This window comes from Spinacia oleracea, chromosome 5 (assembly GCF_020520425.1).
Source record: "Spinacia oleracea cultivar Varoflay chromosome 5, BTI_SOV_V1, whole genome shotgun sequence".
NCBI lineage: Eukaryota > Viridiplantae > Streptophyta > Magnoliopsida > Caryophyllales > Amaranthaceae > Spinacia > Spinacia oleracea.
In genome coordinates, this window is record NC_079491.1 from 102,993,261 (window position 1) to 103,008,972 (window position 15,712).

Here is a 15,712-nt window from a genome sequence, read left to right on the forward strand (position 1 = left end):
AGCCTGTGGGGGTGGATCCTGCGAACATTGCTCTCTACAAGACTTTATTTGATGATCCGGAAGAACTAGAGTAGTGTAGTTCTTGCTAGGGTGTAGGTGCCCTTTATTTATTTCATTTGTGTTTGTTTTTATTCTTAGCACTCTGTTTTCCTTCTTATTATATTTTAATAAAGGCGTCTTTTAGTTTTCATTTATTTTTGTTTCTCCTCTTTTTTATGTATTTTATATGTCTAACACTTTTTTGCACAAAGAATATTTATTTCTATTATTTGGACCGAATCCTTGGTAAGGATTGCCTATGTATCTTTTCAGAATCAGGTCGTGCGTAGTTCTAGCTTTTGAATTAGTTCTAGTATGCCGGATTTCGGTAGATATGCCCTGAGGTGGAAACATATTACTTGATCGGTCAAATGAGTGAAGTATTATCTTTATTTTCATCTGCCGTTCTCTTTTTTTGCCATAAGTCGCGTAAAATATGAAATTCGAAATTCGACTAATTTGTATGGCTATATTCTTGGTTGGTAAGCCTATTTGGATACGTACTGTACCCCCCAAGTGTTCGTTATTTTTCCGTTGTGTGCGGATAAAGTGACGAGCACTTTCGAAAAGAAAACTTTTGGCAGGCAGAGAGTTTCAACGCCCAGGCTGGGGCGTCAGAAATTTCGGCGCCCAGCCCTGGGCCCTGAAAATGACTTGGGCGGTCAATTTTTTGACGCTTTGCTTCACATGTTTTTGCGTTTATTTCTATTTCTTTTTTTTTGTGCCTTGATATTTTGCTTCGTATTTGAAGTTAATTTTGAGGCTATTTTGGAGGTTTTTTTGACTGTTAGCGTGAAACGCATTTTTGTCCAGATTAATTTTTTCTATTGGTGACTCAAAACAGTTTTGAAAATGGAGTTAGGGTGCGAAATTTAGGAAGATCTTTGTGTAGGCTTTGGAGGTGGGTCGTTAGTGAAGGGTATGCTGGAATCTATGTTTTATGAATCTGTTTTTTTTTTGGTATCATTTGCATTGTTTTGGATTTTTGATTTCCTTTGATTTTGGGTTGCATGGATTGGCTCTTATGATGACACTGGTTGGCTTTTTAGGTTTTGGGGATATGAATGGGATAGTGTGGTTTATTTTGTGGGTTTCGGGAATTGGTTTCCATGGCACTATTTCAAAACCGAGTGGGTTTTGTTTGTTGGGCCTATAGTGGGCCGCCTCTTTATTTTTGTATTTTTCAAGTACATTTGGTGTTTATTTAGTGTTAGGATAAAAATTCTAGGAGAAATATTACGCCTTTATTGATTCGGAAAGTAAGGAAAACACACTGAAATAAAACTGACTTATATTCTAAGCGGCCTTAGGACCATCTAAAGTCACTATTATTTTTTCTATCAATCTAAAGAACTACTAGGCGCTTTTTACTAATGGTGCTCTATGTGGCTCAAGCCTGGGGTTTAGTCTCATAAAATTTCGGTCCTTCACCGGTACTCATCTTGAATTCCATTCCTTTTGCATTGACCCAGTGATATGTCTTCACCCATCCGTTCTCGACCTCTTCTAGTGTTGATGCAGGAGAGATTAACCGGGTTGGATCGAAACCTTCATCTTGTAAAGCTAGGGTAGTCATTACAGTCTCGTTCTCCATAGGCCTCGATTTGTTAAACAATGTCCATAGAGCCTGGTTGTCCAATATTTCAGCTGTTTTAGTCTTGGTGAGGTGGGGTGCCTCATCCAAGGTGTGGCAGTCATGGAAAATTTCAAATCCGGGTTTTAACATGCCATCCTGAACGAAGGGTTCAGGGAAATCACAGCATGGGTGTTCTTCTCCTTCCCGAACGAACATCCCGTTAAGGGTCCTTTGATATGGGGGAAGGAGGGTGGTTTGTTTGGCTTTGTTAAGGCGTAGCCTAGATAGGCGGTCAGCAATATCTTCCTCCGTTGGTTCATAACCTAAGCCAAAGGGAGTAGATTTGTCGGGAAAAGGATGGAATGTGTATTCCTTTTTCCTTATGCCCAATGGGGTTCATGGGAAATAACCTTGAGCTAACAGCATTCTAGGGATGACTCGGGATGCATGCGGGTCTAGGAATACTGGATCATAGTCTTCGATGAACTGGATTGTTTCTTCCATTTGAAACCCATAAAGGTCGTCTGCAGTTTCGGCCGTTCCAACCATAATACAACTGACGTCGAGAGGAGGGGCGCGGATTTCTAGTATTACCCCGTTATGGTTAAGTTTAACCATTTGGTGCAAGGTAGAAGCCACACCTCCTAAGTCATGGAGCCAAGGTCGCCCCAAGAGGAGGTTGAAAGTGGGCTTGATGTCGATTATTTGAAACTCCGTGGTGCGTGCCACAGGCCCGGTTTGTATGGTAAGGTTGATTTTTCCCAATACAGGCCTTCGGGAGTTATCATAAGCTCGTACCCCTTGCGTGGAGGTTTGGAATTCATCGTTTCCTAGCCCCAAGCAATGGGCGGTTCACAATGGGCAGACATTAACCGCCGAGCCATTATCTATGAGCGCTAGGGGGATGTTTTGTTCTTTGCATCCAACCACTAGGTAAAGGGCTTTATTGTGAGCACCCCCCTCTTTGGGTAAGTCTTTATCAGTAAAAACTATGGCCTTTTTTCCGACATCTCTCGTGACATGGCTAACCAATGAGTCAGGTGTGATATCTGTAGGTACTGAGATGAGGTCAAGTGAGCGAATAAGCTTTTCGCAATGTTCCTTTGAAGTACACATAAGATCCCAGATGGTAATCTCAGCCTTGGTTCTTTTTAGTTGTTTCAGGAGAGGATTTTCAATGACTTCCGCGACGGTGGCGTGCCGTCCATTCTCAGGAGTTTGCCTAACCGGGATGTCTTCCATAGGAGGTGGGTGAATATCCGGTTGGTATATCCTTCCGGATCGGGTGAGGTTGTCGACCTCGGGCTCCTGAGGGGTGGTGTCAATGAGAGCATACCCGGGCCAAGTTTCAGTGAAGAAGTCCTGGCCCGAGACTTGAGATAGGTAAATATCTTCGGCATCATCGTTCCACACACCGCACACTTCCCTCTCGATTCGATCCATAGGGACCACAGCGAGTGGTGCACCTTGAGGTGTAATATACACCGTGGGGTCGAAATTCTCTGGTTGGTCGAGAGAGATGTGACAAGAGCCGAGTGGGCTCTTGTTTTTGTTGGGTTTGCCAACGTTAGGGAGAGGTATCACTTCATCCTCTATCATGTCCTGGATCGTATGTTTTAGATTCCAGCAGTTTTCAGTGTCATGCCCATTTCCTTGATGGAATTTGCAGTAAGTACCTTCGACCCAATATTTGCTTTTGACAGGAGGGTCACGGGTGGGGCCTATAGGTCTCAACTTTCCTTGATTGGTTAGTCTTTCAAAGGCTTGTACCAAAGTTGACCCGAGTGGGGCAAACTTTCGGTCTCGGACCCATCTTGCAGGGTTTCTTCGGGCGGGAGTCTCTTCTACAGCATGGACTTCTTGGGCTTGGGATGTGTTACCCCGATTATAGGTGTTGGTCTTATATGTGGGTTTGTTCTGTATGGTTTTGGCGAGGTCGTCCTCGATCTTTATTCCCACATCATAAACTCTTTTGAAAGTGTCGAGTCCCAGGTACCTAAGGTGTTGTCTGTAAGCCGGGTCCAGGTTGTCAATGAATTTTTGGACCAATTCTGTTTCGGGAGGCCTATTGATTACCTGGGCCGCCTGGTCCCTCCATCTAGCAAAGTAGGTTGTGAAACCCTCATTTTTCTTTTGGGAGAGAACTTCCAGCTCGCGCATGGTGACTTGGAAATCCATGTTCGACGAGTATTGCTTGATGAAGACGTTGACAAAGTCTTCCCAAGTGGGGAAGATCTTAGGGTCCTGGTGATAGTACCATTTGAGCGGCACAGGTTCCAAGGACAAAGGAAAGGCAGGTAAGTACATGGACTTGTCCACGCCTTTCAAGTTCATGGTATTCACAAAGCTCAGTAGATGATCACGGGGGTTGTCCGTGGCCTTGAACTTTGGTAAGTCAGATGAACTGAACTTTTCTGGTAATTTGCCAGGAAATGGTTTAGGATCGAGAGAGAAGTATTTTCTCCCCATGGTTTGCTGTTGGACCATTTTTTCAATCCTCTTCTCGTTATCGAGGTCATTTTTGGCTTGCGCAGTCGCTAAAGCTTCATTTTCCATTTTCAGTTGGCCCATAAGTTGGGTCATTTGGACCATCTGGTCTCGCAAATCTTCGATGGACATGTTTGAAGGTGCGAATCGAGGTTGGGGAAGCGGAGATCCTTGAAATGAGGGACGACGGACGGAGCTTGGAGTTACTAAACTTGGTGTTGGCGATGTATCTTCGAGACGCACTAACCGTTGATTCCCTGATCGGCACCAAGTGGCAGGACCAGTCCTAGGCATAAGATAAGCTAAAGTTTAGGTTCCCAAAGTTTCAAACATTACTTAGTCTAGACTTCGACTCTCTAAATTGGTTTTTTCACTCTTTCTTGTGTCGGTACACTTTTTGGTTTTTTTTTTTTTGGTCATTCTTTGGATTTTCGAAACACTTGCCCGTGTGACATTCATAGTTGTTAGCATGTTCGGTTTTGGTGCCGAGCATTGCCGTCGTAGGAGGCCCAACAACGACACAAAGAGTTATTAATTTTTTCACGAGTCGCTTTTTGAAATCGAGTGCTTTTCTTACGCCCTCGTAGCAATTCTCTAAATGAACAATTTTTTTTTTTTTGCGCTACGTATTTTCCTTTCGCTCGGGCACCGAGGCTGCTGCGCCTGACCAGAAGGCCAAGTAGCAACTTCAGCGCCCAGCTAGGGGCGTGAGAAATTCTGGCGCCCAGCCAGGGGCGTTGAAAATGCGTCCCTGGCTGGTTCTCGTTTTCGGTCTTCTGTTTATGCGACTTCGACTTGCGTGCTTGCCTAATAACGTCCTTTACGCGTAGCAGCGTTTGTGGGATTCGTTACAGGCCATCCCGGGCGTCGCTTATTTCTGTGGCGATCATTCGGGTTTGCGAAACACGTGTTTCGGTATAACTCTTTGGCAAATTAGTCTATGAATGTTTGGGCAATTTTTAAGGTTGTTGGTTTTTTAGGATAGTTTGTCACACACAATCACATATTTCGCTACACATAACTACATTACAAACATGGATTTGAAAATTAAATATGCCATGTAGTTTATGATAGGCTTCTATGGATAGTTTATCTGCGCCTGGCTTGGTACCGCTTCTATCGTAGATCCAACACATGCCCCAGTCGAGGTAGTGTCTTCAACAGACGAATTTCGCCCAAGAGGCCAACCCGCAAGTGCAAGCCAAGGGGGCATGTAGGCGAGAGGGACCTAATGAGGGAGCGATTGGGTTCGGGATAGGTGTACTACCTGCACAAGTACCGAGTGGGAAACATGCGCGGCGTATGCACCCCCCTATTCGCGAAAAAAGGTATCCTTAGTCCCAACTCCCGAGGGAGCCGAGATTCGTTATGCAGTTCTGCCCGTTCACATTAATATGCTGATTTTCAGGTCGTCCCAACTTGATGGGGAAATAAACGCGGGGTAGGATCGTTTCACCCTTCGGCTATTTTGATTACGTACAAGCACGAGTATTTCCTTCACTATCCCCAGTGGATTCGCCACTGTGAGGGGGTCGAAAAAGCACGAGGCTAATGCGTGACCTCGTCCCTCGTGGGTGTGACGATTCTTTTTATTCAATCAAGTGTACTTGGATTTCCTATGAGTTTACACCCAATTGACTAGTAATATAGGAGTCGCCATTCAGTTTTTAACGACAATGAGAAAAACTGACAAAACCCGGATATCGTGACATAAAGGGAGTGCAATTATGTTTGACCACGACGGCCGTAGGTTCCCTTGTGATCCCTGGTGTGGGGACCTCTCAATATACACCCGCAAGGTAGAGATTGAGGGTTCGGGGGACTGTAACTACCGAGAGGAGTACTTCGCTCGTCGATAACTCTAGAGGCAGGATATCCTTACTAGCTCAGCATAAATAATTGAAGGGACATGTGTTAACTATTAAACTAATACTTCCTCCGTTTAGTTATAGTTGCATCGCTTTCCATTTTCGGAAATATCAAAATAGTTGCACCATTTCCTTTTATAGTATGTGTTTATTATGAAAAAGACTAGATCACCCTTATTTATTGTGCCCTACTAAATTAATAACATCCTCCCAACCACTAACATTAATTACTTCCATAAATCTCTCCCTCCCTATTCCAACAGTACCAGCCTATAATCTCTCTCTCTCTCCTCTTATCTGGCTTCCCCTTTCAAAAATAAAGACCCTTGTTCTTCAAAAACCAGAGCATCAAATTTTCGAACCAGATCTTGAGGAGCTTCCAATGTAAAATCAAAATTGTCGACCTTCCGATGAAGAATCATCAAATTGATTGATAGAGAAATAGAGTCTGTTTTCTATCTCCTCTTATCTAGCTCAAGATCTGGTTCGTTCTCCTCTTCCCAATTTTTTTTTTTTGAAATTTCTCAATTTTTCGGTTATGATCTTCTGATCCTTCAAACTCTAACACTTTCCTTTCTCAAATTTCTCACATTTTCTTCTAGTACCCATCAATTTAAAATACCCAAGAACCCCAGATTTTTTACCCCAAATATGAGTAGCCATAAAATCTGAATCGTGATTCTCGGTTGTTTTATTCACCCGTGTTTGATTTTCTTTTCATGGATAATTATTCACCCTTAGACTTCAAGGTTCCTCTCTACTTCTGCTATAGTTCGGAGAGTGACGATGAATATCTTACAAGACATACAAAGTATCCTAAGAAACCTCGAATTACTGACAAGGATGAGCCCAAGGACCCAGATCTTTCTGATGAAGAACCATTCGTGAATAGACCGTACGAGCAATCTGAAGTTTTCCATCAGGATGTTGCTCGACCATATGGTCTTCGCGCGGAACCGAAAGCCCACAATCATAATTGGATAATTGAAGCTGATGATGTTGGTGAGAAATCAGATGATAATGACGAAGAATTTGTTCCCTCAACACCTTCTCACCCAACACAACTTGAGGAAGAGGTTGCTCATGATACACCTCCTAAAAGTTGGTCTCTTGATTGTTGGGAATGTGAGCCCAATCGTGTCCGATATATGTCAAAGATTAGTGGTCCTAAATCTAATTACGAAGTGGACTCTGATGAAACACAACCCTGATCGGATTCTCGGTGCTTCCTTCCAGATAAGTATGGCTAATTTGTTTTGTGTTTCTTGTTTATCTGTTACCTCTAAGTAGTTATGCTTGGTTAATTTTTTCACTCATATATTATTTCACTAATGATTAAAAAGAAAAGAATGGTGTTGTTGACCTCATAAATCCCAAAAAAGGATGATATTAGTATTGAGTAGTGAGATATGGTCTCGTATTACTACTCCATTTTGATTTAAAAACTAGTTTAAGTACAACTAAAAAAAAAGAATGAAACAGTAGCATATTACTCCGTAGTTTGTAAGAGAGAATCAGAGAATGAAACAGTAGCATATTACTCCGTAGTTTGTAAGAGAGAATCAGTTGAAGCACAATAGTTAAAAGTTAAATTGGAGGTTGCAATCATAAATTGCTTAGCTATGAGTTACTTTGATGACAGTAGGGATTTGAGTAGTACGGTAGTACGAGTAATCAAATTGCTGTAAAAAAAAGAGTAATCAAATGCTATTATGAGAGGAACCATCATTAGTGTAAAATAAAGAGATTCTAAATACGATATTGGTCTAAAAATTAAATTACCAATAGCCATCCTTACAACTTCTGCTTTGATTGTGAGATAACAATAGTCAAATAAGAGTACTCAGTAGACATATATGGAGATTATAACTTCTGCTTTGACTGTGAGATATCTCAGCTCTAACATATTCATTCCACATGCTTCTTTTACAAAATGATGTGAAAATTAAGCTTTGATTTTACAAAAGAAAAACATTAATAAGAATTACTTTAAAATTTTAAACATAATGCTTACCAAACATTTGCATCGTCACACATTAAGCATGTCAAAAAATTTAGTCGGCTACGGAGTACTAATTACATACCCCCACTGCCACTTGTGCTTGCATCATCTGTTGCCCTTGAACTTGGTCCAGCTTCGTTGTTGTCTCTTATACCCCCACTGCCACTTGTGCTTGCACCATCTGTTTCCCTTGAACTTGGTACATCTTCATTGTTGTTGGCTCTCAAACAGACAATGCCTTCATTTAGGTAATCGACGGTGTCTTCTACCAACTGTAGTGGAATTATGACAGTACTTGGTAGAAGACCCAATCTGTCCAACCTCTTTTTACCTTTGTGAGGGCTTTTGTAATTGTTCCCTCCCTTCACCTTAAGTATCTCAACCATGCAGTACATATGTTGCAACCAAGTGTAGTTAATAATCTTAGGATCATAACATGCATATGCTTCTATTACATTTGTAACCAAAGCATCAACTGTTTTGGGGAATTTTTGGTGTTGTAAAGATTGTATTGCCCTAAAAAATCCTAGATCAAGCACGTTTAAATCTGGGGATTGAGGGGGTTGACATACAAGATGCATTTGAAACCCATCTTTTGAAGCTTCTGCTATAAATTCTGGATCATTGACTTCTATGTGGGGTCTTGCATTATCTTGCTGAATCCAGATTGTTTTGCACCCAAAATCCGGCCACTTCTCCCTGATTGCTGGCAGCAACTGAGTGAGTATGAGCTCCCTGATGATTGGCTTTGTAATGTGTTGTATCGTTTTGGTTTCCATTGTGCCTTTATCTCTGTTCTTACTGCTACGTTGGGCTGGAACTTCATTCGTGAAGGGGAATATCCCTATCTTGCCATCCCATAATACTTCTCCATCTTGTGTGATAATTGGTCTTGCTATGCCTGCCATAAACATGACCTTTAGCATGTGATTCTTATATTGAACTGCTCTGTATGGGTCTTCCTCTTCGGACAACAAGTAAAACCTTTGAGTTACTCTACTCATGAAAAACCACTTTTCATCTATGTGGACCATGTTGTACAAGTAAGAAAACCTGGGTACTTGATTCACAGTCCTTGGTAAGATCTTACCTAAAACAAAGTGCAACCTTTGTAATTTGTGAATGTGAGTAACTTTGGGTTTTGTGGAATTTGTATGAGACCTCAAAATACCCCTCTTCATAAGCTTGAAAACAGTGGCTACACTAACCATTAACGCTCCTGCAAACATCCTTAAACTTGTCCTTTTCTCTAAGGGAACAGCCCTTAACAGTTCTTCATCATTTATCTTTGATTTTCTACCACATAGATTCTTTTTGGTCTGCACATTAATGTCCAACCCTTGACTTGCTTGAATTTTTGCTGATGACCATAATCTGTAAAGTGTGCTTCTATGAATATTCCACTTCTCTGCAATTTGCTTCCTTTTCCCCCATGGTAGCTCTAAATTTGTTGCAGCTGACAAGCAGTCCCTGATTATGTGTGCTCTGTTTTTGTTTCCCAATTCAGGTTTTTTCCTAAGATTTAGAGCTGTATCCACAAACAGAGGCGGAATAACTTCATCTTCCTCACCTTCAGAATCTGTCACATACCATGTGTCTTCTTCTTCTTCTGTCATGTCATCTTCAAAGTGGTTCATCTGCTCTTCCAGGCTATGTAGTTCTTCAGGTGAAATAGTTGAATCCAACTCATATGTTGGATCGTCTTCATAATGCGTCATGTCTTCTTCAAATTGCATCATTTGTTCTTCAAACTCATCTTGCATTTGATTTTCTTCTATGTAAATTGCAACATCGTACTCCATTTCAAGTTGCATCAACTCGTCTGTATCGATGAACATATAATCACCAACCCCATTTGAAGCAACCAAGGCTTCAAACCAACAATCATCATCCATTGAAGATGAAGTGCAAACACTGAAATTGTGATGTGTGTGCTGAGTGAATGAGAGAGAAATGTTTGAGATAAGTTGTGGAAAATGGTAATGAAAAGTGTAATTTAATTTTAGATATTGGACTTGTAAAAGGGTGGCAGTTACAAAAAAAATAACTCTGAAATTGTGGGCAGCTGAATTTTTTGGGGGGAAAAGGTAATTTTTGTATGTAAAAAGTGTGCAAGTGAAGGGAAGTTGAAATTTACCAAAAAGTTAAACTTTGAAATTGTGGGCAACTGAAATATTTGGGGGGAAAAGGTACTTTTTGCATGTAAAAAGTATGCAAGTGGAGGGAAGTTGAAATTTACCCCCAATTTTGTTTAATGAATCCACATGAAAAGTCAGTGGGGACCAGAGCCCACTTGCATGCCTTTTGATTAATTTCTAATCTATTTTGCTAACCACTACCCCTCACATGCATTTCTTTTTCTCCTAAAATCTTGTGCCATTTACAAATGGTGCAACTATAACTAAACGGAGGAAGTATGAGTTAATTTTAGCAATATGCAACATATAATACTAATTAGATCGTGATTATCTGATTTAAATAGCATTGAGGGACCTAGCATGATAATCCGATTTCCCAAAAATATTATATTTGTTAGGCGTGATAGAACAATCAGATTAGGTTAGTTTAACAGTTCATAAAAAGGGCGAGGAAAGCAGTTAAATCATCGAAAAGGGACACATTACGACGCACCCTTGAGAGGTGCGTCACGGTTCTCAGAAAACTAACCACTTTGACTTTGCTATTTCTCCTTTTAATTTAACAAATCTCAATTATGGGACAGGATACGTTCTGTTCGATTTATGGATCGATTGCGACAGAACGCGTGAACAATTTCGCAGCGAGAGGCTTAGGCTAAGGGGTTTAGAGTCAATACTCAGAATATAATTATGTGTTGTTGTGTGTTCCTTTCACGTCGAATTTAGGGGCCTATTTATAGGGAAGAGTTCGTGGAAAGATAGAATTGCAGAGTTCTAATCCACAAAGAATTAGGAAAAAAAAGACGTACCCAGGTATTTTCAGCGCCCAGGCCTGGGCGCCGAAGATTTCGGCGCCCAGAGCTAGGCGTTGAAAATAGGGTATGGGCTGTTTTCTTTAGTCAGATTCGGATTCCTGAAATCCGTAGAGTTTGAGATTAATTCGAGTCTCTTAGCGCGTATCCATTTCGTGACGGAATGCGTCTGGGCCCGTTACGAACTCTAGGCTCGTTAGGATTTCAATTAATACGTAACTCTTATTTTCGAATCATATTAGGAATAGGATTCTCGCAGTTTTCTATCTCATTTAGGATTTATGTTGGAATGCAACACCTAATTCTGACAGGTTTCTATCCTTTATGATTTGCCACTTTTAGAAGCTTTACGGCAGTTACTATTTTTAGCAGGTTTCCATAAATAGCAGGTTTCGGGTGAAATGAAAAGGGGAATTGAGATTCGTTTATTTTATAGGAGATGCGTTGTCAAGTGGAGATTTCCATTTTCATCATCAAACCTTTCCCTTTCGGGAATGGGGACAAAAGTAGGTGTCTACAATAGTAACTTCCGTAAAAGGTAGTTGTTAAAAGTGTCAAAGTCATAAAAGATAGAAATCTGTCATAACTAGGTGTTGCACTCCAACATAAATCCTAAAATAGATAGAATTTGCAAAAGGAATTCTATTCCTGGTATAATTCGAAAGTAAGAGTTACGTATTAATTAAAATCCTAACGAACCTAGAGTTCGTAACAGGCCCAGACGAATTCCGTCATAAAGTTAATACGCACTAAAAGACTCGGATAAGTCTCAAAAGCTCCGCGTTCTAAGAGTCCAAATCTAACAAAAAACTCGGCCCAGATCCCATTTTCAACGCCTGGTTCTGGGCGCCGAAATCTTCGGCGCCCAGCCCTGGGCGCTGAAAATGCCTAGGGCCGTGTCGTCTCCAAATTCTTTTTGGATTCGTATTCTAAAAACGTTTTTCCACAAACTCTTTCCCTATAAATACAGCCTCAAAACCAACGTGAAGAGGACACACAATTCCATAACCTGAGTATTGACTCTAGCCTAGCCTCACGCTGCGAAATTGATCCGGCGTTCTGTCGCAATCGACCCAAAAGTCGAACATAGCGCATCCTGCCCTTTGTAGCTGATGAATTAAGCCTAAATACTGGAACATTGCTTGGAAACCCGAGGTTCATTAAATAAAAGGAGAAATAGCAAAGCCAAGTGGTTAGTTTTCTGAGAACCGTAACGCACCTCTCAAGGGTGCGTTGTAATGTGTCCCTCATATGATTTAATCGCTTTCATTACCCTTTTATAAAATTGTCGAACTATTAACTTGATTGGTCTATCACGCCTAATAAGATAATACCTTGGACAATTGAATTATCATGCTAGGCACCTTAAATCAATCTAAATAAGATAATCACGATCGATTTAGTGTTATGTGTTGAATATTGCTAAAATCAATTCAGAATAGTTTAATAGTTTAACGCATGTCCCTTCAATTATTTATGCTGAGCTAGTAAGGATAACCTGCCTCTGGAGTTATCGATGAGCACTCCTCTCGGTAGTCACAGTCCCCCGAACTCTCAATCTCTGCCCTGCGGGTGTACGTTGAGCAATGCCCACACCAGAGATCACAAGGGAACCTATGGCCGTCGTGGTCGAACATAATTGCACTCCCTTTATATCACGATAACCGGGTTTTGTTAGTTTTTCTCATTGTCGTTAAAAAATGAATGGCGACTACTATATTACTAGTCGATTGGGTGTAAACTCACAGGAAATCTAACTACACTTGATCTGACGACGTCACGCCCACGAGGGACGAGGTCACGCATTAGCCTCGTGCTTTTTCGACCCCCTCACAGTGACGACTCCACTGGGGAACTTTAATGAAATACTAGTGTTCGTAGGTAATCAAAATAGCCGAAGGGTGAAACGATCCTACTCCGCGTTTATTTCCTTATCATGTTGGGACGACCTGAAAATCAGCATACTAATGTGAACGGACAGAACCGCATAACGAATCTTGGCTCTCTTGGTGTGTTTCATCTCGGGAGTTGGGACTAAGGATACCCATCGCCACTCGGGGGGTGCATACACTTCGAATGTTGTCCACTCGGCACTTTCGCTAGTAGTACACCTGTCCCAAACCCAATCGCTCGCCCACTAGCACTAGTAGAAAAAACCCCTGTTGCAACCCCCTTGTTGCAGCGTACATGTAATAATACGCTTCAACAACCAGTAGGTCAACGCGGGTCAAACTTTATAAAGGGTTGTTGCAGCGTACAAATTAATTGCCCGCAGCAAGAGAGTTTTTTGCAGCGTACAAAGTAAAAGCCCCCTGCAATAGCCCATTTATTTTGCAGCGTACAGATAAAAGCCCCCTGCAATAAAAAAAATTCGCTGCAAAGCTAATTAAGAAAAACATTTCATCTCAAACCTAAGGACCTAATTCGAGAACCATATCCACGCTCAGTACTCCCTCTTCTTCCCTCAGCTTTCCCTGCGTGAAGCCATTTCTAACACTGCGTACTCTCTCACCTCCTCATTCTTCTTCTTCTTCATCTGCTCTTTTTCTCTCTCCTAAATCCCTTCTTTCTCCGCCATATTCCCCCAATTCTGAGGTCCTTTTCGTGAATTCTCCCCCGTTTTCTCGCCGCGGTTTCTTCCCCAGGTAACTCCCATTTCGACGCTTTTTTCTGAATCCCCCCTTTTTTGTTCTAAGTTTTCTCTAATTCGTGGTTTTTTTGGGTTTTTTGCAAGTAATTGTTGAAATTGGGTGACAATTCGTCTTGGTTTTTGTGAAAATTTGCTCGACTCCTTCTCTCCAAGCATCTGGCCTTCGACCTCAGCCTTTGAACTCAGCCGACGTCGAACTCAGCCGTCGAACTCAGCAGCCGTCGAACTCAGCAGCCGTCGAACTCAGGCGTTGCTCGGCCCTGCGTCGTTGTCTTCGGCGATGGGTCTGTGTTCTCGCCTCTTCTCCCCCATCGCGTTCTGTTCTCGCCGTCTCAGTCCCAAGTATTTCGATCCCTTACTCTCTCGTGCGCGAATCTGTTTGAGGAGGTATAGTTTTCTAACTTTTTGTATTTGTTTTTCCCTAATTTCGTATTTTTAGGGTTTGCTTTCAGTCAATTCTTGATTTTTCCCCTAATTTCGTATTTTTAGGGTTTGATTATATAAATTATTCTTATTTTTTGTGTTAATTGATACATTTTTTCCGATTTTGATTGTTAGGGTTTGATTTTTTTCCGATTTTGATTGTTAATTTAACTTGGGGACAATTATTTGACGGTTTATTAATATAATGGGGAATGCCTTCATTATTGCATTTTAGACTTCAGAGATTCATATTTTGGTAAATGTATCAGTTTACTTGACTCAAGCTTGGTATGAAATGTGTGTGGATTATGATTGTATTGGACCATTGGTGTTTAATGTTTATGCTTCATGGTAATACATTGGGTTATAATGGTTTATGTTATTCAAAATTATATTCATTGACTGAAATAGGTGTTGTTGTTTAGCCTTGTTTTTCATTAAGAGATAAGCATGCTATGATTCGCTTTTCTGTTGTTGCTGCAAATTTCCCTACCTTTTTTCTTTAATAATCGACATGTGTTGGTTATGAAGCCTATTACAGATCTTAATTACTGTTTTATTTATTTATTTTTGTGCAATTTTGGCTAATTCTTTCAATTGGGTTGCTCTGGATTGATCTGCAGCAACACCTTGACTTCAATGTTGATCTGGATTGATCTGCAGCAACACCTGAACTTCAATGTTGTTTATGGTAGAGTGAGCAGGCGCAAGGTCCCAATCTCAAAGTTGTGGCAGCTAAGCTGGCTACTGATCTGCACGTACTGATCTGCACATCAGTTACTTGCATTTTCCATAATGAGATACAACTAGGATAGCCAACAATTTGGGTTGCTGTCTGACCGGTTTTCCTCCTCACGCGAACATCGAATACTGGTGAGCATGTCCATCAGTCTCTAAATATTTGCTCAGAGTATTACACTTATTACATGTTTAATATGAATAGTTTTAACTTTCTAACACTCATTCCAATCTACTTATGCAAATTTAAGGCTTGTTTGGTCGTTATAAGTCATATTAGGCTAAAATGAGGCTTTTTTGCTCCCAAATATGAAATAAAGAACCTTAGGACTCATTTTAAACATATTAAATGTTTTATATGATTACTTTTAACTTTACAAGACTTAATCCAATCTATTTATGCACATTCATGACTTCTTTGGCCGTTATAGGTCATATTTAGGCTAAAATGACATTTTCGCTCCCAACTTTGATCTAACGAACTTAAAAACTAATTTCAAACTTATTACATGATTCATATGATTATTTTTAACTTTTCAAGACTCAATCCGATCTATTATGCACATTTGGGACTTGTTTGGTCGTTATAGGTCATATTTAGGCTAAAATGCGACATTTTCACTCCTAAGATTGAACTAAAGAATCTAATTACTTATTTGAAACCTTTTACATGATTAATATGCATAGTTTTAACTTTCTAAGACTCATTTCAATCTATTTATTCACATTTAAGGCTTATTGGGTCGTTATAGGTCATATTAAGGCTAAAATGAAGTATTTTCCCTCCCAACTTTGAACTAAAGAACCTAATGACTCATTTTATACTTATTACATGTTTAATATGAATAGTTTTAACTTTCTAACACTCATTCCAATCTACTTATGCAAATTTAAGGCTTGTTTGGTCGTTATAGGTCATATTAGGCTAAAATGAGGCTTTTTTGCTCCCAAATATGAAACAAAGAACCTTAGGACTCAT

General features: G+C 40.6%; 1 protein-coding gene across 1 annotated transcript; it reads left to right on the plus strand.

Annotated features, from left to right (window-relative positions):
• The first annotated feature begins 6,206 nt into the window (after positions 1 to 6,206).
• On the plus strand, positions 6,207 to 9,632 carry LOC130460980 (uncharacterized). Its single transcript, XM_056828825.1, has 2 exons — positions 6,207 to 7,210; positions 9,480 to 9,632. The coding sequence occupies exon 1, from the start codon at positions 6,690 to 6,692 to the stop codon at positions 7,179 to 7,181; it is 492 nt and encodes a 163-aa protein (XP_056684803.1). The 5' UTR covers positions 6,207 to 6,689; the 3' UTR covers positions 7,182 to 7,210; positions 9,480 to 9,632.
• Positions 9,633 to 15,712: the final 6,080 nt, after the last annotated feature.

Excerpts from the sequence above, each read along its gene's own strand:
- LOC130460980 (XM_056828825.1), top strand. The coding sequence starts at position 6,690 with ATGGATAATTATTCACCCTTAGACTTCAAGGTTCCTCTCTACTTCTGC.